This window comes from Salvelinus sp. IW2-2015, unplaced genomic scaffold (genome assembly GCF_002910315.2).
Source record: "Salvelinus sp. IW2-2015 unplaced genomic scaffold, ASM291031v2 Un_scaffold4223, whole genome shotgun sequence".
NCBI lineage: Eukaryota > Metazoa > Chordata > Actinopteri > Salmoniformes > Salmonidae > Salvelinus > Salvelinus sp. IW2-2015.
Window position 1 is genome coordinate 102,924 of NW_019945494.1, and position 22,966 is coordinate 125,889.

Consider the following 22,966-nt stretch of genomic DNA (forward strand, 5'->3'; position numbering starts at 1 on the left):
CGTGAATGATAATTATTCAAGTTTTCCCGGTGAAACGCCCATGTAGCATCTCATGCCACCATTTGAACTCAATCAGTTTCATGGGAATATCATTTGGATATTTTTAGTTATGTACAGTGAGCTGATTTTAGAACAGATGGTGTTAAACTGTAACATAGCCTAACTGGGTTTTGTTCAAATCAAACCACATATTTTGCCTAGTGGCGCGCGCTGTTGAGCTGTGGCTGCATGAGAGGAAAATGCGTAGGTTCCCACAATCATCCTCATAAGAAATGAGGTGCTGTTTTTTATTTTACAGTGACAACCTATGCTATTATTCGGTTCTATTATGTACAATACTATCGTTATGTGATCCTGCAGACATTTATTCAGCTTTGGTCTAACTTTATTAAACAAGTACCAATCGCCAGAGTAGCCTGTTCTCTACTATTGGTAGATAGAGACTTTGCAAATAGAGAATCCCGAACATGTGCAGAAGCTTCGGGGCCTTTAGCGGTTGGTAATGTTCAGAGAATACTGGTAGTCACTGAGAATGAGTCACTGATGATATGTCCCAAATAGCACACTATTCCCTATGGGCCCTGGTCAAAAGTAGTGCACTACATAGGGAATAGGGAACCATTTTGGATGCCTCCATAGGGAATAGGGAACCATTTGGGATGCACTTGAAAGGGCGTGGGTTCTGGTTGAGTAGAGATCTCATCTAACCACAGTACAGAGGATTGAAGTATGATGCATTGAGCATGATAGGGACATAAACAAACACACACACACACACACACACTCATTAACAAACACATACACTCTTCTAGACTATATATTTTATAAGAGAGAGGAGAGAGAAAGAGGGAGAGAGAGGAAGGAGAGAAGAGGATGGACAGGTGGTCAGCCAGTCAGGATCAGTCATACACCTGCTAGATGTAGATGAAAGGATGAGAAGAGGGGGAAGATGTATGAGATGGAGAGGGGGAAGATGTATGGGATGGAGACGGGGGAGATGTATGGGATGGAGACGGGGGAGATGTATGAGATGGAGAGGGGGATGAAAAGAAGGAGTGGGGAAAGAGGGACCATCTGCTTTTTTTTCAGAGGGACGAAAAAAAGGGAGATATAACTGGAGAGAGAAGGTGGTGAGTGCCAGAATATAGCAGGGAGAAGAGAGGAGAGACGCGAGAGGAGAGGAGAGGTAAGAGGGAGATTGATTTGATTTGGATGCAAATAGCTGACGCCATGATGACAGCTAGTCTCTCTGGGGGCGACACATACGAAAAATACATTACGACAAAAAGAGGAGGAGCAACACCGGAGGAAAGGAGAGACACCGGAGAAAGAGAGACACCGGAGGAAAGGAGAGACACCGGAGGAGAGACACAGGAGGAGAGGAGAGACACAGGAGGAGAGGAGAGCACAGGAGGAGAGGAGAGACGGAAGGAGAGACACAGGAGGAGAGACACAGGAGGAGAGGAGAGACACAGGAGGAGAGGAGAGGAGAGAGGAGACACAGGAGGAGAGACACAGGAGGAGGAGAGACACGGAGGAGGAGAGACACAGGAGGAGGAGACAGGAGAGGAGACACAGGAGGAGAGGAGAGGCAGGAGGGTAGGAGAGAGGGCTTGCAGGGCTAAGTCTGGCAGCGGTGTGGATGCAGTGGCACACTAGCATCAGGAGGGACATGACTCTGCATGCAACTGGGTCCAGCTGGGTCAACGCTTTGCACAGCCATGTTGTTTTGGCTTTGGTTTGGTTTCTCACTCTCTCATACTCTCTCCCTCTATACAAACACTCCCTCTGTCTCTCTAATACACACACACACACACACACACACACACACACACACACACACACACACACACACACACACACACACACACACACACACACACACACACACACACACACACACACACACACACACACACACACACACACACACACTCCTCCCTCCTCTCTCTCTCTCAACACAAACACACATACAGAACACAGCACAACACTAACTTGCGTGGCTCTGGCTATGCCAGGTCGCTTCCAATGGAAACGCCAAACTGGTTACTCTAACGCTGGGTGACAAGGGCACCTTGGGCTGCAGATGTTCCTCTCTATGACAGATGGTGTTGGCATTGCCAGGGGACAGTGTGCCTGTGCCCGCCCGCGCCAGCCTGCTCCATGCCACCTGCACCCCCTTATACTTCCTCCCTCTGTGGCACACACACACACACACACACACATGCAGGCAAGAAAGCACACACACTACAGATACACACATATGAGTGCATACACAAAGACAGACAGATATCACATAACCTAATCACTCACTCACTCTCACACACACACWRTTWRWCRRRRTCTSTGTYRWCTCRCKRKRKCACKKCACACACACACTCAGGCCCACACAAACACACACACCTCACGGCCAAAGCAACAATGCCTGTGTGCTTTTGTAGACACACATCCATCTCCATGGCATTTGAGTGTGTATTTATCATGAATGGATCTCGTATTGCCGTTGGTACTAATAGCATTGTAGCTGCTAGTAGTAGGTATTGTAATAATCATAATCAGRCAATATGACATAGTCCKCGTWATAACAACATGTATTCAACTCAAATTGCTTGGTGTGAAACACCGTTTTTTGGCAGTAACACAAGTAAAGGTTAAAACCGCTGCAGCTTTYTTTGAATTTTGGAATGGTTTTGGACTCTCTGTTACAAACCCTGAAACGTTGAATCATGTTGAACGTTATCCATTGCAATTTTGTATTTCCACATAAAAAAACAGGATTCCAACAGGATGTTTAATCGATGACAGAGCCTGTTTAATGATACCATTTATCTTCATAGAGATAGTGACAGGATCCTGGAGGCGATTCGTTTGGCCTGGCGAAATCAGCGCTCCACCAGGATTATAACTCCCTCTTTCACTTCCTTCCTTCCTCCCTCCCTCTCTCTCTCTCTGCCTCTCTCTTTCCATTCCTCCCTCCCTCTCTCTCTCTCTCTCACTTTCCCTTCCTCCCTTTCTCTCTCTGTCTGTCTGGCTCTCTCTTTCTTTCTCTCTCGCTCAAACCCTGCCGGTGGCCAGATCACCAAACTACTCCACTCAACCACTCCATTCGATTTCAATCAATGACGCATTTTACAATGTCGTAAAAGTGTGTGTGTGTGTGTGCCATCACATAAAAGCCCACTTCAAAAGAGCTAAAACTGTCTGGAGTGCGTGAGAGTGTCTGGAGTCAGATTACTACACCTACCGTATCCACCATGTTTGGCGGGTCCTCACAACCCTTCCCGCTGTTGGCTTCTGGGCTTGGGACATGTCTGAACCATGGATAGAGGAAGACATTGGAATGGATTGGCTGAGAAATGCAGGAAAATGGAGCTGCGGGTAGACAGATGTCCCAAAAGGCACCCTATTCCCTACTTTTGACGTGCACTTTAAAGGGAATAGGGTGCCATTTCGGACAGAGACAGAAACTCATCAAAGATTTTCTCACAGACGTCATGATGGATTTTCTGGAGGTCTGGACGAGTGAAAGTGCCCCCATACCAACTAATAAATAGACAAATCCAACTCTCTCTCTCTCACACACACACACAAATACTGATACACACACATACAGAAAGAACCACTCGCATGCACAGATACGCACGCACGCACGCACGCACGCACTCACACACACACACACACACACACACACACACACACACACACACACACACACACACACACACACACACACACACACACACACACACACACACACACACACCATACACACACACACACACACACACACACACACACACACACACACACACACACACACACACACCTGTCAGCTAGAATCAGGCTTGGTTAGATGAAACCAGGAAACCAAAAGGGTTTCATATGTTTCTATAATTTAGATCACCTTAGTCAGCCAGATCAATGTCTCCGTCTTGGCCTTGTTCGGTCGTTCCCACTCTGTCCTTCACTTTGTTCTGTAAGAGATTTGGAGGAATGAATCTGGATGGTGAAACCCATTCTTTTGATGCATCATGAGAAATAGAGTAGAATAAATGTTGGAATGGAACTAGAATGGTACTGTATGTTCCGACTGGTGTGGTTCTACACGTTACTATGCCTGATTGGATACTTGGTAGTGTTATGGAAAATAAGGTGAACTTGACATTTGGCTGAACTAGTCCTTCATGATGCATGTTGGTATGTGTCACGCATATTCTAAATGAATGAATACAGTCTCCCTGTTTCTTATCTGAGCGATACAGACGGATGCAGGGGATCAGTAGAAGTGACTTTTTCTGTAGTCTCCTCTCCCCACCTGCTGCGTCTGACACACAATCCATTAACACTTGAGTTTGGCAAAGCGAGACTACTTTCTCTCTGCACTTACTTACAACAGTTAACTCCACATTCTGAGCAGAAGGAGTTCGCCCCTGGATCCCCTGAGTCTGTCACTCACTGACCCAGCTGGAGGCTTTTACAGTATCCCCGACTCACCCACACTACACACGCATCCAAAACGATAGGGCTCTTTTATCCCTGCCCCCCTTGCTCCCGTGCCAACAAGCGCTCGCCTCCTCTGTCCTAAAACCATGTGTGACATGTCACTACCCAGCTCCCTCGGCAAAGAAAACCATATCTAAACAACGATCTTATCCCGCCTCGTTAGAACCTGGCAATCCTCCCTCTCTACTTCCTGTCGTCGTTAGACAATAAGTTGAGTGGAGATTCTCCTAAGTGCTTCTGAAGTAGACCGTTTAGGAGCTTTTAGACGTCATGTTTGTTTTAAGCGGTGCCGGGTAGCGATGGTCGTGGTAACTGGCAGGGGAGGGTGGAGAGAGCTGTGCTGTTTTTCTGCCCATGAGGAGAAATGGTGAGTGGTGTGTGTGTGTGTATTTGCATGTGTGTCTGTGTGTATCTAATGTGTGTGTGCGTGTGTGACAGGAACCCGATGGATGGATGATGGCATGGGGCGGGCGCCATGGCGACGTGCGGTGATGAAAGCCCACTGCAGGGTGAGGAGGAGGAGGAGGAGGGGAAGAAACAGGGCAAGACGAGAGAGGAGGTGCAGCGGTCTCCATTCTCTTCGCCCTGCCAGGTCTTGATTATGTTAATTGGAATCATTAAGGGAACGACGAGAGACGTCACCTGCAGCTCACACAGCCCTGCACCTGCCACCACAATGACAACATCATTATCATCCCACACACACACACACACACACACACACACACACACACACACACACACACAACACACACACAACACACACCACACACACACACACACACACACACACACACACACACACACACACAACACACACACACACACACTGGGAAGGAAGGAAAGGGAGAGACAGGGGGACAATGGCAGCTCCTGAACAGCCGACTGACGTCATCCCAAATACTGATTCTATTCTATCCTACACTCCAGCTCCACTGGATATGGAAGAGTGGTCACCTGTCCAGGAACATGGTGGTTGTGGCCCAAATCCCACACTATATTTGTTTCACTACTTTTGACCAGGGCCCACCCTATGGGCCTTGGTCAAAAGTAGTGCACTACGTATGAAATAGGGTGCCATTTGGGATGAATCCATGGTTTGAGAATGTTATCGGACACAGTAAGACCCATGATAGAACCTGGCCCATGATAGTATCTATGAATGAACCCTTCTCTTTCTATTCCCTCACAATCAGAGGGATTCTTCTGTCTCAGCTTGATACTGTTAGCAGAGTGAGACGATCTCAACTGACAATAAATTATGATGTAGTATAATCCTATCCATAGCAAGTCTCTTTGCTCCACTAATTGTGAAAGAGGTTTCATAGACTGGCAGACTGGCACCATTACTGGCACACATCTCCAAGTCCTCCTCATTATTGTGCCCATCCCCATCCCCCCGGCTACACCCATCTCTGCCCCCCCCCAGCACCCGGCAAGCTGGCACAGCCCCCGGGCACTGTCTCCCTGCCCAGCTGCTCCTGTCGTTGGTGCCATAGAATGTATCTACCACTGTATTGGTGTAAAGACCAGCTATTCTACCGGCTATCGCCTATTGCCCAGGACCTAGCAACTGACTCCTCTAGCCTGGCATTTCAACATCTAAAGCCCAGGAAAGCCTCAGGCGTTTGGGGAAGGTCCGGTCCTCTGCCATGCCATCCGGAGCCTTTCAATTAGCCCCACTGTCGGAAGTGTGAAGGAGCAGAACCAACCACACAGCTCAGAGACATGGGGATATCAGGCTGAGTAGGTCTAACTACCAATAAAACTGGTTGCTCCAAAAGGCTCTGATGGCCAAGCTGGTCAGGTCAAAGATCACAGGCCTGGTTTGCTTGGTGGTTCTGGTTAACTCAATTTGATGGGATAACTGAGAGGTGACCTAACTAACCACCAATATTCAGTAAGGTACACAGTGAGATTTACAATCAATGTATACTGAACAAATCCAGTGCATTCGGAAAGTATTCAGACCCCTTGACTTTTTCCACATTTTGTTACGTTACAGCCTTATTCTAAAATTGATTAAATAAATATTCTTCCTCATTAATCTACACACAACACCCCATAATGAGAAAGATTAAATAGGTTTTTAGAAATGTTTGCAAATGTATTAAAAATAATAACAGAAATACCTTATTTACATAAGTATTTCAGACACTTTGCTATGAGACTTGAAATTGAGCTCAGGTGCATCCTGTTTTCATTGATTATCCTTGAGATGTTTCTACAACTTGATTGGAGTCCAACATCAATGGATTTCACATGATTTGGAAAAGCACACACCTGTCTATATAAGGTACCACAGTTGACAGTGCATGTCAGAGCAAAAACCAATGCCATGCGGTCGAAGGAATTGTCCGTAGAGCTCTGAGACAGGATTCTGTCGAGGCACAGATCTGGGGAATGGTACCAGAAAATGTATGCAGCATTGAAGGTCCCCAAGAACACAGTGGCCTCCATTATTCTTAAATGGAAGAAGTTTGGAACCACCAAGGCTCTTCCTAGAGCTGGTCGCCCGGCCAAACTGAGCAATCGGGGGAGAAGGGCCTTGGTCAGGGAGGTGACCAAGAACCTGATGGTCAATCTGTCAGAGCTCCATAGTTCCTCTATGGAGATGGGAGAACCTTCCATGACAACCATCTCTGCAGCACTCCACCAATCAGGCTTTTATGGTAGAGTGGTCAGACGGAAGCCACTCCTCAGTAAAAGGCACATGACAGCCCGCTTGGAGCTTGCCCAAAGGCACCTAAAGGACTCTCAGACCATGAGAAACAAGATTCTTTGGTCTGATGAAACCAAGATTAAACTCTTTGGCCTGAATGCCGAGCGTCACGTCTGGAGGAAACCTGGCACCATCCCTACGGTGAAGCATAGTGGTGGCAGCATCATGCTGTGGGGATGTTTTTCAGTGGCAGGGACTGGGAGACTAGTCAGGATCAAGGGAAAGATGAAAGGACAAAGTACAGAGAGAGGCTGTAATCGATGCCAAAGGTGCTTCAAGGAGCAGAACCCACCACACAGCTCAGAGACATGGGGATATCAGGCTGAGTAGGTCTGAATACTTATGTAAATATGATATTTCCGTTTAAAAAAAATCTACATTTGCAAACATTTCTAAAAACCTGTTTTTGCATTTCAATATGCGGTATTGTGTGTAAATTGATGAGGGAACAAAATATTTGATACATTTTAGAATAAGGCTGTAATGTAACAAAATGTGGAAAAAGTCAAGGGGTCTGATACTTCCGAATGTACTGTATATAATCAACGCAACATTCAACAATTTCAATGATTTTACTGAGTTACAGTTCATATAAGGAAATCTGTCAATTTAACTAAATTCATTAACTCACTGGGGAGCCAACTCACTGGGAGACAGGCCAACTCACTGGGAGCCAGGCCACCCACTGGGGAGCCAGGCCCACCCACTGGGGAGCCAGGCCCACTCACTGGGGAGACAGGCCAACTCACTGGGGAGCCAGGCCAACTCACTGGGGAGCCAGGCCCACCCACTAGGGAGCCAGGCCCACCCACTGGGGAGCAGGCCCACCCACTGGGGAGCCAGGCCCACTCACTGGGGAGACAGGGCCAAACTCACTGGGGAGCCAGGCCAACTCACTGGGGGGCCAGGCCCACCCACTAGCCAGGCCCACTCGGGAGCCAGGCCCACCCACTGGGGAGCCAGGCCCACTCACTGGGGAGCCAGGCTCTGCCAGTCAGAATGAGTTTTTCCCCACAAAAGTGCATTATTACAGACAGAAATACTCCTCAGTTTCATCAGCTGGCCGGTTGACTGGTATCAGACGATCCCGCAGGTAAAGAAGCCGGATTTGGACATCTGGGCTGGTGTGGTTACACGGTCTGCGGTTGTAAGGCCGGTTGGACGTACCAAATTCTCTAAAACGAAATTGGAGGCGGCTTATGGTAGAGATATTAACATTAAATTCTCTGGCAACAGCTCTGGTGGATATACCTGCAGTCAGCATGCCAACTGAACACCCCCTCAAAACTTGAGACATCTGTGGCATTGTGTTGTAAGACAAAACTGCACGTTTCAGAGTGGCCTTTTATTGTCCCCAGCACAAGGTGAACCTGAGTAATGATCATGCTGTTTCATCAGCTTTTTGATATGCCACACCTGTCAGATGGATGGATTATCTTGGAAATGGAGAAATGCTCACTAATAGGGATGTAAACAAATTTGGGCACCACATTTTTGAGAAATAAGCTGTTTGTGCACACGAAAAATGTCTGCCATCTTTTATTTCAGCTCATGAAACATGGGACCAACACTTTACATCTTGCGTTTATATTTTTGTTCAGTATAAATGACTACGAATGCAAACGGAATGGGCTTCTAATCGCTGACTCTAAAATGGGGACAATGAACCTATTCTAACCTATTCTAATTGCACGGAGCACTTGAAATGTGATCACTTCACTACGATTCTTCCCACTAAACTCTGGGACCCCTGAAGAAAGTGTAAACTCTGTGAGCTTCATTGTTTGTCTTTTGGCGTTAACTAGGCCACTTAGCGATCCGCCATGACGATGATCGGATCCCCCAGGCGTTGAACTTGGCAGCGTCGCCGTGCCTACACCAAAAAACGAATAAGCCCCACCGTCGTCGTCACTCTGCCCCTATTCCCTCCCTCCCTCGCCATGGGAACCAGGCCATCTTTAAAAACGCAGGAGTGCTCGACGAAGGTCCCACAATGCAAGAGGGCTGACATCTGTCTCGCTAAGTGGGCGCACTCTAGTGCTCCTTGTTTGTTCCAATCACCCCCGACCCCCCTCCTCCATCCTCCATCCTGTACCCTTTCTTTTACTCTCCCCTTCTCTCTGTCCCCCTCTCTCTCTCTCCCCCTCTATACTCTAGTGTTCCTCCTGTGTTCCCATCACCCTCCCCCTTACCTCTCTTCTATCTCCCCCCCTCTCTCTCCAGAGAAGAGAGGAAGGAAGACGAGTCACATGGAATGTGAGGAGGAGAAGGGGAAGATATAGGGCGAAGAGATATGAAGCTTTTTGCTCATGAGATCGCAATCTCAAGATCACTCAGTACTTCCCAGCATATAATGCATGACCCCCCCCCCACTATATGCAAACATTCAACATACTTAGATTCAGTCTTGGAATATCCAGTCAGTCTGTTGATTAAATATCTTGATCAATTAGCACGCCAAATGGATGATTGAGATGTAGACCTCAGAGCTCAGAGAACTCTGATTGGATATGTTAGTTTACCTTCGTAACCTCCCCACTCAACAGAGATGGGAAATAACAGCCCAGACCTTCACTTCCTTACTAACCAGACCCCCTTATTTGATTCTATATGTTAAGTCCAGAGCAAATATTATTCTCATCAAACTCTTTTGTGGAAATATACCCGTCAACCCTTTGCAAATGCAAATGTAGGCCTAAATCCATGGGCCTCAATCAATGCAAGCATCCCCCATAGCTTTATAAAACACTGAATGCAAATTGCTGTGAGTAAGTAAGTAAGCGGTGTTATTGACAGCATGCCAAGGCTAGGCTACACAATGTAAAGAAGAGCCTCCTTTATATTCTGCTGGTGATGTATGGATGTGTGGGATGAGTTCATTTTACCAGACACACACACACACATGCATATGCATGCACGTACAAATACACATGCACACACAAACACACATGCGTGCACGCACATGCACTCATGCACTCACACAGGTCCAGGTTCCAGGAAATAAATGAATAATACTTGTTTTAGGCCCCTGAAAACACTCAAGTGCATCTGCAGGTTTAAAAGCTACAGTCTGAGATCTGGGACACTGTTCAATAGTAATTTCAACTAATGATATACCCATTGATTGTTGAGGAATGGAACTTATAAATGCCTCATAAGCTCAGTATAACCTTAAAGAATCATTGGTACAACAGATTTGAATTTTTGAGTGGTTACATTATCCCTCAGTTTTATACCAAACCAAGTTGTGGGGCGGGGCCACCGTTTTGCTGAAACACAAACTCCAGATTGTGGCTTTAAGGATGTCAAGAAGAATTCCCACCACAGTGAAAGAGCCAGGGGAGAAAGAGACAAGATGCCTGATACATAATGCAGTGTCTCATGCTGAAACAATTCCCTCTGTTTGCTCCTCTAAAGTGCCCATGTTCAATGCTYGTGTACACACCAGCTCTTCATCCCAAATGGCACCCTATCCCCTATAGAGTGCAATACTTCTGACTATAGTGCACTAAATAAGAAATAGGGTACCATTTGGGCAGTTCACTGCTTTCAGATGTAACTGGAGTGTGGTGAAACTGCACTAAAACATTTTAATAAAACATGGAGGCCGATACTACTGGAATACTATAGTGCATGGAATACTACGTTTTCTATGTAGATTCTCTGGAATACTACATGTTTCTATGTAGATTCTCTTGGAATACACATTTTTCTATGTAGATTCTCTTGGAATACTACATTTTCGATGTAGATTCTCTTGGAATACTACATGTTTTATATGTAGATTCTCTTGGAATACTACATTTTTTCTATGTAGATTCTCTTGGAATACTACATGTTTTCTTATGTAGATTCTCTTGGAATACTACATGTTTTCTATGTAGATTCTCTTGGAATACTACTGTTTCTATGTAGATTCTCTTGGAATACTACATGTTTTATATGTAGATTCTCTTGGAATACTACATGTTTCCCCATGTTTCGATGTAGATTCTCTTGGAATACTACATGTTTTATATGTAGATTCTCTTGGAATACTACATGTTTATATGTAGATTCTCTTGGAATACTACATGTTTAATGTAGATTCTCTTGGAATACTACATGTTTTCCCCATGTTTCGATGTAGATTCTCTTGCATGAATCAAAGCACATCAAGGGTAAAAACCAAGTGACAAGCCAAAAATAGATTGACATTTTTATTTCACAAAAACAAAATGCAGTTCAGTTCAGATGAAACTAAACAAGTTGTTCAACATTATTACACTTGTCCAGAGTGGATGACTCATTCTGCCAAAGGGTTGAACAGAAATGTTCATGACTAAAAAATGTTAGTCACTTGTCAACAATCATTGGTGGCACTTGTCTCCAAATCGTTTTTCTCTGAATTAGAAATTCAGACTCACACATACAATAAACATAATCAATGTCCACATCTGACATCACGATATAAATATTTTCTGTCCAAAAACAATAATCGAGTCTAAAAATAGGCTAGAGCAGGTGCTGTGAGGGGGGAAACAAGCATTTAGGGCGATATTTTCGTAGTGCAAAAATGTTGCGTTGCAATGTGCAAAAAATACTGTAAACTTCATTATAATCTCGCAGTGGGCGTTTTCTAATTCGCACAGAGCTTTTGCACTAGGAAAATGTCGCCCTTAAACTACAGTATCTTCAGTTACAAGTGCATGGAGGCCACAGCCCCGATATTCCCCTCCTCGCGACCAGTCTCACACTTGCATTCTTCCACCACCATCACGCGCTTCTCCCGCACCTCCATCCCACAGCGCAGAGGCACGGTCACCGTGTGGGCCTTGGATGGAGCGCAACGGGAACAGGGCGCACGGCGGTGTCCCCCTGCACCCGTCAGCCTGGCAGACTCCCAACCAGACGGGACGAACAGCGAACTGCATTGACCGAAGCACAGTTTGTTGTGGACTGTCACCGCGTTGCAGCCCTCCGACGTTATCCGCTGCACATGGAAKATAWWTTTTTTWAAATTAGACTCGCATAAACATTTCGTATTTTGATGTTTCAAGCATTAGGCCCTAYTTATTAAAAMAAATATCCCTTTTAACTTTCTAATTTAGTCTAATAATTTGATTAAACATGAGGCCTACTGTCCTCTATTGCCCTACAACATCTTTGTCTATTGTTAACCAAAATTGAAAGGTCTGCCTCACCTGAGTAAAAGGCACCGCGGCGCAGCTCTGTCTGTTGGCAGAGTCCTTCAGACTGAGGGGCAGCGACATGGACATGGTCTTACTGTGRTCGCTCTTATCCATGGCCCTCTGCCACATCTCAAATCCCTGCCTCTTCTTCATACCCACCCCGCCATTGCCCTGACTGKCGTGGTGCAGATGTGACAGTGGATGCAGAGGCACCGCAGCTGCTTTGGCAGGAGGGCCAGGGCGACCCGAGGACAAGAAGGCTGGGAAAGGCATCCTCGGACCGGGCGCACCTCGGAGGGAAATCCCGCCTCGTCTAAAAAGACCCGACAGACCCAGGTTATTGGGGTTGAGTTTGACTACTTTGACCGTTCCCCGAATAGGCTCCTGTTCGTCGACTGGACCGTTACCSGATGATTCAAAGTCCCGRCTCGCGCCATTCTTGGGAACGCTCTTGATGGAGTTGTGAGGGAATGGAAGAGACAAAGCCACGGCAGAAAATGTGGACAAAAACACAAAGTTGATGAAGAAAGTCATTTTTTCCCAACAAAAAGAAAAATCTTAGATATTTTGTTCCAGATTCAGAAAAACCTAATTATTCCCCAGCAAATAAATCAATAATCAATTGGTTGTTTATATTTTAGTGGTTCAAGGTTCCACATCGAAACCTTCAGTCTGGGATATGAGACACGAGTTGGTGGCAGCCTTTTATAAGGACCAACCAACCCAGGCTTCACCTCTTGGAAGGTGTCATAATTCCCATGCTATTGGTCAGTATATCACACCTGACATTAGGATTTTGGAGTTGCTGAAGCAGCAGCTACTCTTCCTGGGATCAACACAAATCATAAAAACATGACATAATACCATAAAAACATCTTTCTTTAAACATCAAGAACCGCCCAAAGACTGAACTACACCTGCTGGGTCATAAGATCCATTGACATTTACAACTTCAAAGGGTTTCAGTTTATTACAGGTGAGTGTTTGAACGGTGGTGAAAGCATTTGAAAGTAGTCCTATTGAGTTTTTCTAGGCTCTGAGGATGTGAGTTTGAGAGTACCCTGTATCAACTGAGAATAATACCTAGCCAAACAAGGGGCTTTCATTACATGTGGTGGTAAAGTCATAATGGGTTTATGTTCCGTGGGTATAAAGCCTAAAGCCCAGCTCCCTTGTTATGGCCCATCATAATGCCATTAGAGTCCTGTGTTCTCTCACCCATGACCTGATCAGTCACTGGCTGTCTGGAGTTCTAGAACCCTGCTGGGAGTTCCCATGGACAGGCTCGGTGTTAACTGACACATTAACTTTCCCATAGGCAGCCTCTATCTGTTAGACACCTGACCAAGTGAAGTTCAGAATAACTGTTACTGAGTGAAGTGACTGTTAAGGAGAACAAAAATKTATGGACGCACTACCGTAACCCCCTTTGGATTAAAGTGTCTGCTAAATGGCATATATTATTATATTATAACTCAATGTTACTTAATGTTCCCAGACATGTGACTGACCATGATACTGTGATTCTGCCTCTGACACTTCAGATATATTCCACAAGAGGGAGTAGTTGTCAAAGAGTTTTCCTGTTCACTAGACTGCTAATCATCACAAATTCACATACAGAGAGAGACACCCACCCTCCCACATCTACCATAAACCCTAAGCACCACAATAACCACAGTCTACTGACAAGGAGGCTTCATCTGCAAGTCTCATTTATTATGGAAGTCTCATCTGCAAGTCTCTGGCCTGGTTGGCCTACCATGCCTGGGTCAGGCTCTGTGTTGCTGCTGGTCTAATAATAGGTGTTGCCTAGTCTGACGAACAACACTACTGACACCATCATGGACGCCAACTGAAACAGACACAACAAAAACCACACACACGCATTAGGACACGGGAAACACATTGAAGCATCCTTAACACACACCACAGGCCACGGGAGGAAACTATATCTCTGTCTAACTCTGACTCTTTCTGAAAAAGGTTTAGCCGGCTTTGCTGAGTTCACTCATGTGGTAATGGGGTTGTTCACATCGAGCACGCGCACACACACGGTGCACGTGGAAACTATGTTTTAACACAAAAGTCTAACTTTGAGGCTAAGTTAATGTTTCAGTTCATTTGTGTTGGGTTGGTGTTAGTGGTTGTGGAGTCTCTCGGGAAGACAGTGTCATGAATGGAGTCATTTCAATAGTGGATGCCAAGGCAGATCTGCATCCCAAATAGCATACGACTGCATCCCAAATAGCATGCTATTCCCTACTGTACATGGTGCACTACCTTTGATCAGAGCCCTATGGGCCCTGGTCAAAAATAGTGCACCATATAGGGAATAGGGTTCCATTTGGGATGCAGCCTTAGTCTTATCTGCATTGGCATCCACTATTGAAATGACTCCATTCATGACACTGTCTTCCTGAGTGAGAGACTCAATAACAGCTAGCAGTGATTGTGTTATTTTGTCTGATCCATGTTGATTCACAAGGCCAATTTACTGTTTAAGACTTTCATTTACACGATGGTGATCACAATGGAAACCACCTGTGGCTGTTTGTGGCCAATGTCTCTACCCTCTAGTCATTTTGTCCCCATATATGTTTGGGTAACTCTCACCATATACGTTTGGGCAACTCTCACCATATACATTTGGGTAACTCTCACCATATACATTTGGGTAACTCTCACCATATACGTTTGGGCAACTCTCACCATATACGTTTCTCAGAACAAGAATAGACTGACGAGTTTCAGAAGAAAGTTCTTAGTTTCTGGCCATTTTGAGCCTGTAATCGAACCCCCAAATGCTGATGATCCAGATACTCAACTAGTCTAAAGAAGGCCAGTTTTATTGCTTCTTTAATCAGAACAACAGTTTTCAGCTGTGCTAACATAATTGCAAAAGGGTTTTCTAATGATCAATTAGCCTTTTAAAATGATAAACTTGGATTAGGTAACACAACGTGCCATTGGAACACAGGAGCGATGGCTGCTGATAATGGGCCTCTGTACACCTATGTAGATATTCCATTAAAATAAATCAGCCGTTTCCAGCTACAATAGTCATTTACAACATTAACAATGTCTACACTGTATTTCTGATAAATGTTATGTTATTTTAATGGACAAAAACAAGGTCATTTCTAAGTGACCACAAACTTTTGAACGGTAGTGTAAATTTGGGTAAATCTCACCATATATGTTTGGGCAAATCTGAAAGGACACTTACCTCCATAACACAGATGCCAGAAGCGGTGGAGCCAAAGATGACGCTCTGGTCCTGGATCACATTGATCAGTTTGGTAATGCAGCTCTGGTGACCGACAGATAGATAAAGAGGACGTCACCATCTGTTCCTTCACAAGACATGGCCACTACCCAAGTTAGGATTTGGCCCTTAGAAATAGGTAAAGGAGTAATGGCTTTTGACACTGCTACATCCACCATAGTTTCTGGAACCATGCTGAAAAAGACAAATGTAAGAAAATATCCAAACCAGCACAGTTTGATGTGGGTCAACACGATAGTGTAAAAGGGGTCAAAGTCGGTCCAGCTATGGTTGATGTGTAACCAGGCCGGCTCGGTACAGCTTGGTTTGGCTCGGCTTATTCATATGGAAAAGTGTTCCCTACCTTTGGGTGTATCAGGCCCTGGGTGGTGTCGAGGCCGTCGCAGGCGCTGCTCGTCAGGTCAACACAGCACGTCTTGGGGTACAACAGGCCAGTGTTAGCACTGAACACAGAGTTCTTGAAGTCAGCCGTGGAGTTGTCAAAGCCACAGCACTTGTACTGCACACAGTAGAGAAAGGCAGAGCATTGAGACAGTGGGCTTCTATTGGTGCCCATTGACAATTCCGTTTGTTTCTTGTTTCTTCCGGGGCTTTTGCACATGTACAGTGAAGAATGGTTGCTCTAGTCTGAAAACCAGACCTGTTTTGTGCAAACATTCCACTCCTTGTAGTTCGTGTCATATGCCAAAGTTTGTCATGACAAGTAGAGGCAAGGAGTGGAATGATAGACTGGTACCCAGGGTATGGTAGATCCTACTGGTATTAAAGCGGCAATCAGCAGTAAAAACAATAACAAAGCGTCCTCCCCCCACCCGTTTCGGTAAAAAGCTGAGGGATGAGGCTGGAGAAATATAACCACTCAAATTCATAAACAGAGATATGGATTCAAGGACTGACCATCCATGATATCAACATCATCGTTGTAACCATGTTTTTAGGCTATATAGTGTTTGTTTACATTTACTTTTTTAACAAACATTGGAGTAAAACAAGCTTACAGTATATTTTGGGTTCTGAACTAAGCTCATGAGGCATTTATAAGTTATATACTACAAGAATCAATGGGTACATATAATTAATTTATAAGTCCAAAAATGAATGTAGCAACTGCTGATTGCCCCTTTAAAGTCAGAGTTCACATAGCCCACTCACATGGACCATGATGGTGTTCCAGGCTGTTGATATGGGGTCTGCAGCCGTTGGTCCCATATAGGACATCCGTAAAGAGTCCTTACTGGCTCCACGAATCGTAACCTCCACCTAAAACACAGGAAGTCACCCAATCATTTACCCCAGTGCTTGACTGTTAATCACGCCAAGAAAACTTTACAGCATCTTTGTAGCAGTTCAGACAGTAAGGCTGTGCGTGAATCATCTGTGCTTTGTACAGTTTCTTTGTTGCAGTTTAGACAGTGAGAGTGAGTAGATCATCTGTGCTTTATACAGTATCTTTGTTGCAGTTTAGACAGTGAGGATAGGGTCAATGTGGATTGTCTGCGCTTTATACAGTATTTATTTWGCAGTTTAGACAGTGAGGGTGTGAGTGGATCATATGTGCTTTGTATGGCATCTTCTTTACAGTTTAAACAGTGAGGGTGAGTGGATAATCTGTGTTTTGTACATTATCATAGTTACAGTTGAGCCAGTGAGGGCGTGAGAGTGGATCGTCTGTGCTTACCAGATCTTTGTACACCAAGATGAAAATAACCCCAGTAACCTCAGCTGTAAACATCATTGACACGATGAAGAAATACTGTCAGATCAAGGAGAGGGTTAGAATCAACCACAACATAGTTTCAAAGGTGAGCAGGGTAAGAACTGTACACTCTCTATACCTGTGCATCCCCACTTCCTGGTCTCCTGTGACCTATGACCCAACATAGTGTACAAATTAAAGTGACGCTACAGATGTTTTGTATAATTTCGCCCAGTAGTTTTGAAAGTAGCCAAAACGGGCCCCTGAAAAGTGTGCACAATTGTGTACAACATCATCCATTTCGTATGATATGCTATGTCCTAAAAAAAATATAGATTTTTAAAAATCATGCAATTCTTACGCTATGTTAGCAACTCCAATTCGTACGATATGTTACGAATTTGTAAATGCTTAAGATCCCTTTCAATCTCTTTAAGTGGAATACACAAAGACTATAGAACAACCATCAAATCTCTCCGTGGAACTTGCCTAGCACATCTGATTCAACTAATAATCAAGCCCTTGACTACTTAAATCCATTCAGAAGGACACATCTTGGAACGTTCAGATAGAAATATGTTATGTAGAACAAACATGCCTCTCCAACATGTGGAACAAGGAATCATGTCGGCTATATTCATGGCATTACTATCTGCAACGTTCGACAACATTTGGCAACTGAACGTGGCCCAGGTGTGCTAGTTCAGGGCTACAACAAAATTGTGAAACATCTGTGGGTCCCCGAGGAGAGGTTTGAGAAACAAGGGTATAGACTACACAACACAACAACCAAATAAGTAGGCCAAAATGGCTCCTTCTAACAGACTCTCAACCATTACCAAGACTTTATGAAGACTACACTCCACAAAAGAGACCCACCTTTCTTCTAGACTGAGCCCCAAATGGTAGCCCCCCCCCCCCCCCATGTTATACTGTTGATGAGGTTTATATCTTGTAAAACGACAGGGGGAATTTGTTCATTTGAATTTCATGTTTGTTTTATTATTTAAAAGTGGAACATAAATTTCCTCATTCAAGTCACGAGTGTGTCCAGAAGTTAAGAGTTTATTGACCCCCTTGCCACCCTCTGGAAGTCACCCTCAGAGTTTCGACGACAACAACACGCGTCAACAGAGGGCCCTCAGAGCGAATTGGTAGGGGTGGGGGGGTGGTTTGGGATTCACAGTCTCTTACCAGCATGATGAGGCAGCGGTTCTCGCTCCAGGCCCCGTAGCAGCCAATGAACCCCAGCAGAGACAGGATGGCCCCCAGGCACATACACACATAGCTGATGGTCACCAGCTGTGCCGAGAAAGAACCCATCACCTGGACAAAGGTGGCCGCCCCGTACCTGATCCACACGCCTAGGCCAAACAGCACAAGGCCACTCACCTGGATGGGAGAAGAGATGGACTATAGAGTTAGAATGACTAGAATGGATTCACCTGGATGGGAGAAGAGATGGACCATAGAGTTAGAATGACTAGAATGGATTCACCTGGATGGGAGAAGAGATGGACCATAGAGTTAGAATGACTAGAATGGATTCACCTGGAGGGGGGAAGAGATGGACCATAGAGTTAGAATGACTAGAATGGATTCACCTGGAGGGGGGAAGAGATGGACCATAGAGTTAGAATGACTAGATTGTAGGACCTTCTGATTGAAGATGGTGTCCCGTGGGGGAACTGGTCCGGCGACCATATTGGGTTAGAGAATGAGATGCGCATCCATCAGATTGAGGGTATTGATAGAGTGTATTGACATTGGACATACTGATTGGGTGAATTAACATGAGATTGATCATATTGATGCATCATTATCGTGTTTTCCCCAACATTTACTGTAGATGCGGGCTAAGAGTTGTTCAAACTAGATTCTGAAATGAATGCAGGGCCTCAACTAAACTATATGGAATTTAAAACGTTGGACTATCCTGAGCATACCATCTGTAACACATAGGGCCAGTTTCCTAGAACAGATTAAGTCTTGGACTAAAAAGCTATTTGAATTGAATTGTTTTAGGGTAACAGACATCAAAACGTGCAATGTGGACCCAGAGGATATCACTTGAAAGTATTAATTAAAACGCTTGTTTCCAAAGTGGTCCTCAATGGTAAAAACAATAACACACAATGATTCAAAGGGAAGACAAAATTACAAACAACCATAAATACATTAATTTATATTGACATCCTAAAAAGTGGCACCATGGAGATTCTCGGATTCCCTGTGGTCTGACGATTCTATCGAACTTTCACTCCAACCTACATGTTGTAGTGAATGTAATCGTTCTGCAGTGCGGGTTTGATTGAGGTCCAGCCTAATAGCCTCTTCTGGTATAATCTACAGATAAACCCCCCAAAAAGCACACAAAAAAAAGGTGCACTTACAAATATGATGCCACTGAGTAACATCATTAGGTACCTCAACAGGCCATACAGGTGATGTAGTCTGGACATGACTGACTGCGCTGTAATGTCATGAACCGGTTGGTTCAATCTACGGAAACCATACATACAGGTTAACATTTTTCACATAGACCATTAATCTGGACATTTTCAATACTCAACGTTGTTGTTGAATTGTTATCCATCATTGACATGACAAGCACTCATTACATGCAAAAATAATGTTATCCAAAGTTAGCTAGAAGTTAACTAGCTACTATAGGTTTGGATATTTCATATTCATTTTGAAAAATTTGCATTTGTAGCTAGTTAAATAACGTTAGCTAGTTAGCTACTGTATCACCCTTGCTTTAATAATGACCAGAAAAATAATAAAATTGGCCAAAGGCAAAAGCTAAAAGTTAAGAAATTCCTTATTAGCTGTTCAATAATTGACAAATTAATCAGTTGCACTTGCATTCTTAATTACCTTTTTGTAGGCTACAAGTGGTATTTAGCTAGCCCAGCTGACAAGCTAACTTGCTATTGGTATCTTCTTTTGACAGGGGCACGAACACGAACCTGCATAGCAATGCGCACCCGTTTCCATGGCAACGCAATTCTGGGTCATAAGGTCATAATCAGAGGTGTCACAATTAACATTTTGTAACAATAGATGTAGCTCGAGGATACAATGTAGTTAACTTTATTTCTATTGTGCTTTTCAATAGCAACCTGGTCTCAGAGCATTTCATATTATTCTGTATGTAAATCTATGACACTACAGCGCATCGGAAAGTATTCAGACCCCTTGACTTTTTCCACATTTTGTGACGTTAGCCTTATTCTAAAATATATATTTTTTATCCCCTCAGCAATCTACACACAATACCCCATAATGACAAAGCAAAAACAGGTTTTTAGAAATGTTTGCAAGTGTATTAACAATAAAAAACGAATACCTTATTTACATAAGTATTCAGCGTGTTGTTTCCATTGATCATCCTCGAGATGCTTCTACAACTTGATTGGAGTCCACCTGTGGTAAATTCAATTGTTTGTACATGATTTGGAAAGGCACACACTTGTGTATATAAGGTCCCACAGTTGACAGTGCATGTCAGAGCAAAAACAAAGCCTTGAGGTCGAAATAATTGTCCGTAGAGCTCCAAGACAGGATTGTGCCAAGGCACAGATCTGGGGAAGGATACCGAAAAATGTATGCAGCCTTGAAGGTCCACAAGAACACAGTGGAGTTTGCTGTCAATACAGGTAAAAGTGCTTCATATGATAAAATAAAAATACTAACAAAGACAGGAGGAAGGAGAATGAAAAAAATTGCTAATTAAAATCATACATTAAAAGCATCTTCATAAAAGTCTTGTCTTCAGCAGGGATTTAAAAAGAGGCACTGAATCTGCAAGTCTGATCTAAAAAGTAGCCTAGTAGATGCCAACTTTAGGTGAATATGATTGAGAAACTATTGCAAATAAGAACAAGTTTATAATTTCCTCAAAGAATAGAACAAGAAATAAACAAGTCAGATTGAATGTGGTCATTTCTAAACTTCAATATTTATATGTACAAAAAGAGACACTGTATATCCATTCAAGACAGTTGAAATAATAACAAAAAAAAGTCTTGCCAGTTAGAGCAAGTGTAAAGCAATCACCTTCTCAACACAAAACATCATGCATTCATGTAAAGTCTTCAACTTGAGCAAGAAACAAATAAGGATAGAGACAAAGGAATCTAATGTACACATAAATAAGTACTGAATGCATACAGTAGGCCCTATACAGTATATGTGCACAGATATTGTTGATATACCATGGAGGTGATCGATTCACAACAGGGTTTTGAACAACGCTCCTTCCTCTCTCATTTTTATTTTATAATTGAAATATTTTAATAATCTTTGGTGTTTGAAATTAAACATGTCGACTGAAGATGTCATGATGATGATGATGATTTAACAGGCGTGGTCATGGATGGTCCTGGATGTCGGGGTCCTCAGTGCTACTTGTTACCAATCTGTTGGTAGAGAACCATTGACACCACCATGGCAGCAATCTGAAACGATGACAGGTCACAAGTGTTAACGCAATATAATGGTTACGTTCCAAATGGCACCCTAATCCCTTTATAGTGCACTACTTTTGACCAGGACCCAAATGGCATCCTAATCCCTTTACAGTGCACTACTTTTGACTAGGGCCCAAATTGCGCCCTATTACCTTTATAATGCACTACTCCTGAAGAGGGCCCATAGGGCTCTGGTCAAACGTTGTGCACTATGTAGGGAATATGATGCTATTTGGGATGCAGGTGTATTGTAACAGGTGTACTGTACCTCAAGAGCAGCGATGCCCAGTCCAACAGCTCCAATGATGACAGCGTTGTCCTCGATCAGGTTCAGCAACATGGTAAAGCAGCCAATGACATTCTGGGGAGGAAACAGTACTCCAGTATTAGAATTAGATAGCTGTATGGGGATTCAATGATTATAAACACACAAACACAGGCTATTAAATGTAAAACCTAGCCAGGGGCAGGAGTTTTTCATGACTATGTGACCCAACCAAAGTGTAAGGAAACCCTCCTGGTCTAAATACAGCACATCGGATGACCCTGTATTGTACTATTAGACATCTGTACCGAAGTTTTAGCAGCAGCAACTGCACAGGTTTCAGTTGTACTACAACATGTTGGTGGGTACATAGAGTTAGTTGAGTTCTCTTGAAAAGGGGATCCATCGAAGTCTGTGTAATTGCGGTATCCACAGCACTTGAACTAGGAGGGAAGCACAGAGACACAAATCATTATGACATGGTAGCATCTACAGAACACAGTAAGCAACTAGCGTAGCCAAGCACCACTGCCTTCTCTGAAACCTGTAAATAATCTGCATAAGAACATATGCATTTATTGAGTACACAAAAGTGCGCTAATAACATCCACTGGCWGAGTGGCAGTAAATTCACTACTTAATATGAATGAATGAAGTATACCTGTTCCATGGTGCCATTCCATAGTGAAGTCAGGCTCTCATCCTTCCCATAGTCTTTTTTAATCCTGGCAACAATCTTCTCACTAAGGTCCTCAAGAACTTCCTTAGCCTAAAACAGAACACAAACCCATTTCCACAAATTCAGAAAAGCTTTATTGTCCCAACATTAGGCAATTTGATTTACT

General features: G+C 44.0%; 3 protein-coding genes across 4 annotated transcripts; all 3 read right to left on the reverse strand.

Moving 5' to 3' along the window:
* Positions 1-11,410: 11,410 nt before the first annotated feature.
* dand5 (DAN domain family, member 5) lies at positions 11,411-14,023 on the reverse strand. The gene is made up of 2 exons (XM_070441543.1): positions 12,409-14,023; positions 11,411-12,197 (listed from the first exon to the last, which is right to left on the reverse strand). Exons 1-2 carry the CDS (start codon positions 12,928-12,930, stop codon positions 11,904-11,906), a joined length of 816 nt encoding a protein of 271 aa, XP_070297644.1. The 5' UTR covers positions 12,931-14,023; the 3' UTR covers positions 11,411-11,903.
* A 71-nt stretch (positions 14,024-14,094) lies between these two features.
* Positions 14,095-20,250, reverse strand: LOC112077041 (DAN domain family, member 5). 2 transcript variants are annotated; one of them, XM_070441541.1, is made up of 7 exons: positions 19,775-20,250; positions 18,576-18,773; positions 17,364-17,438; positions 16,838-16,945; positions 16,029-16,184; positions 15,626-15,709; positions 14,095-14,251 (listed from the first exon to the last, which is right to left on the reverse strand). In XM_070441541.1, exons 1-7 carry the CDS (start codon positions 19,910-19,912, stop codon positions 14,192-14,194), a joined length of 819 nt encoding a protein of 272 aa, XP_070297642.1. In that variant the 5' UTR covers positions 19,913-20,250; the 3' UTR covers positions 14,095-14,191. The 2 variants fall into 2 exon arrangements, with proteins under 2 accessions (XP_070297642.1, XP_070297643.1); XM_070441542.1 differs by lacking the exons at positions 14,095-14,251; positions 15,626-15,709 and adding an exon at positions 15,716-15,859.
* Positions 20,251-21,316: 1,066 nt separating this feature from the next.
* LOC112077042 (tetraspanin-1) lies at positions 21,317-22,895 on the reverse strand. Its single transcript, XM_024143651.1, has 4 exons — positions 22,783-22,895; positions 22,430-22,564; positions 22,125-22,217; positions 21,317-21,844 (listed from the first exon to the last, which is right to left on the reverse strand). The coding sequence occupies exons 1-4, from the start codon at positions 22,789-22,791 to the stop codon at positions 21,791-21,793; spliced, it is 291 nt and encodes a 96-aa protein (XP_023999419.1). The 5' UTR covers positions 22,792-22,895; the 3' UTR covers positions 21,317-21,790.
* Positions 22,896-22,966: the final 71 nt, after the last annotated feature.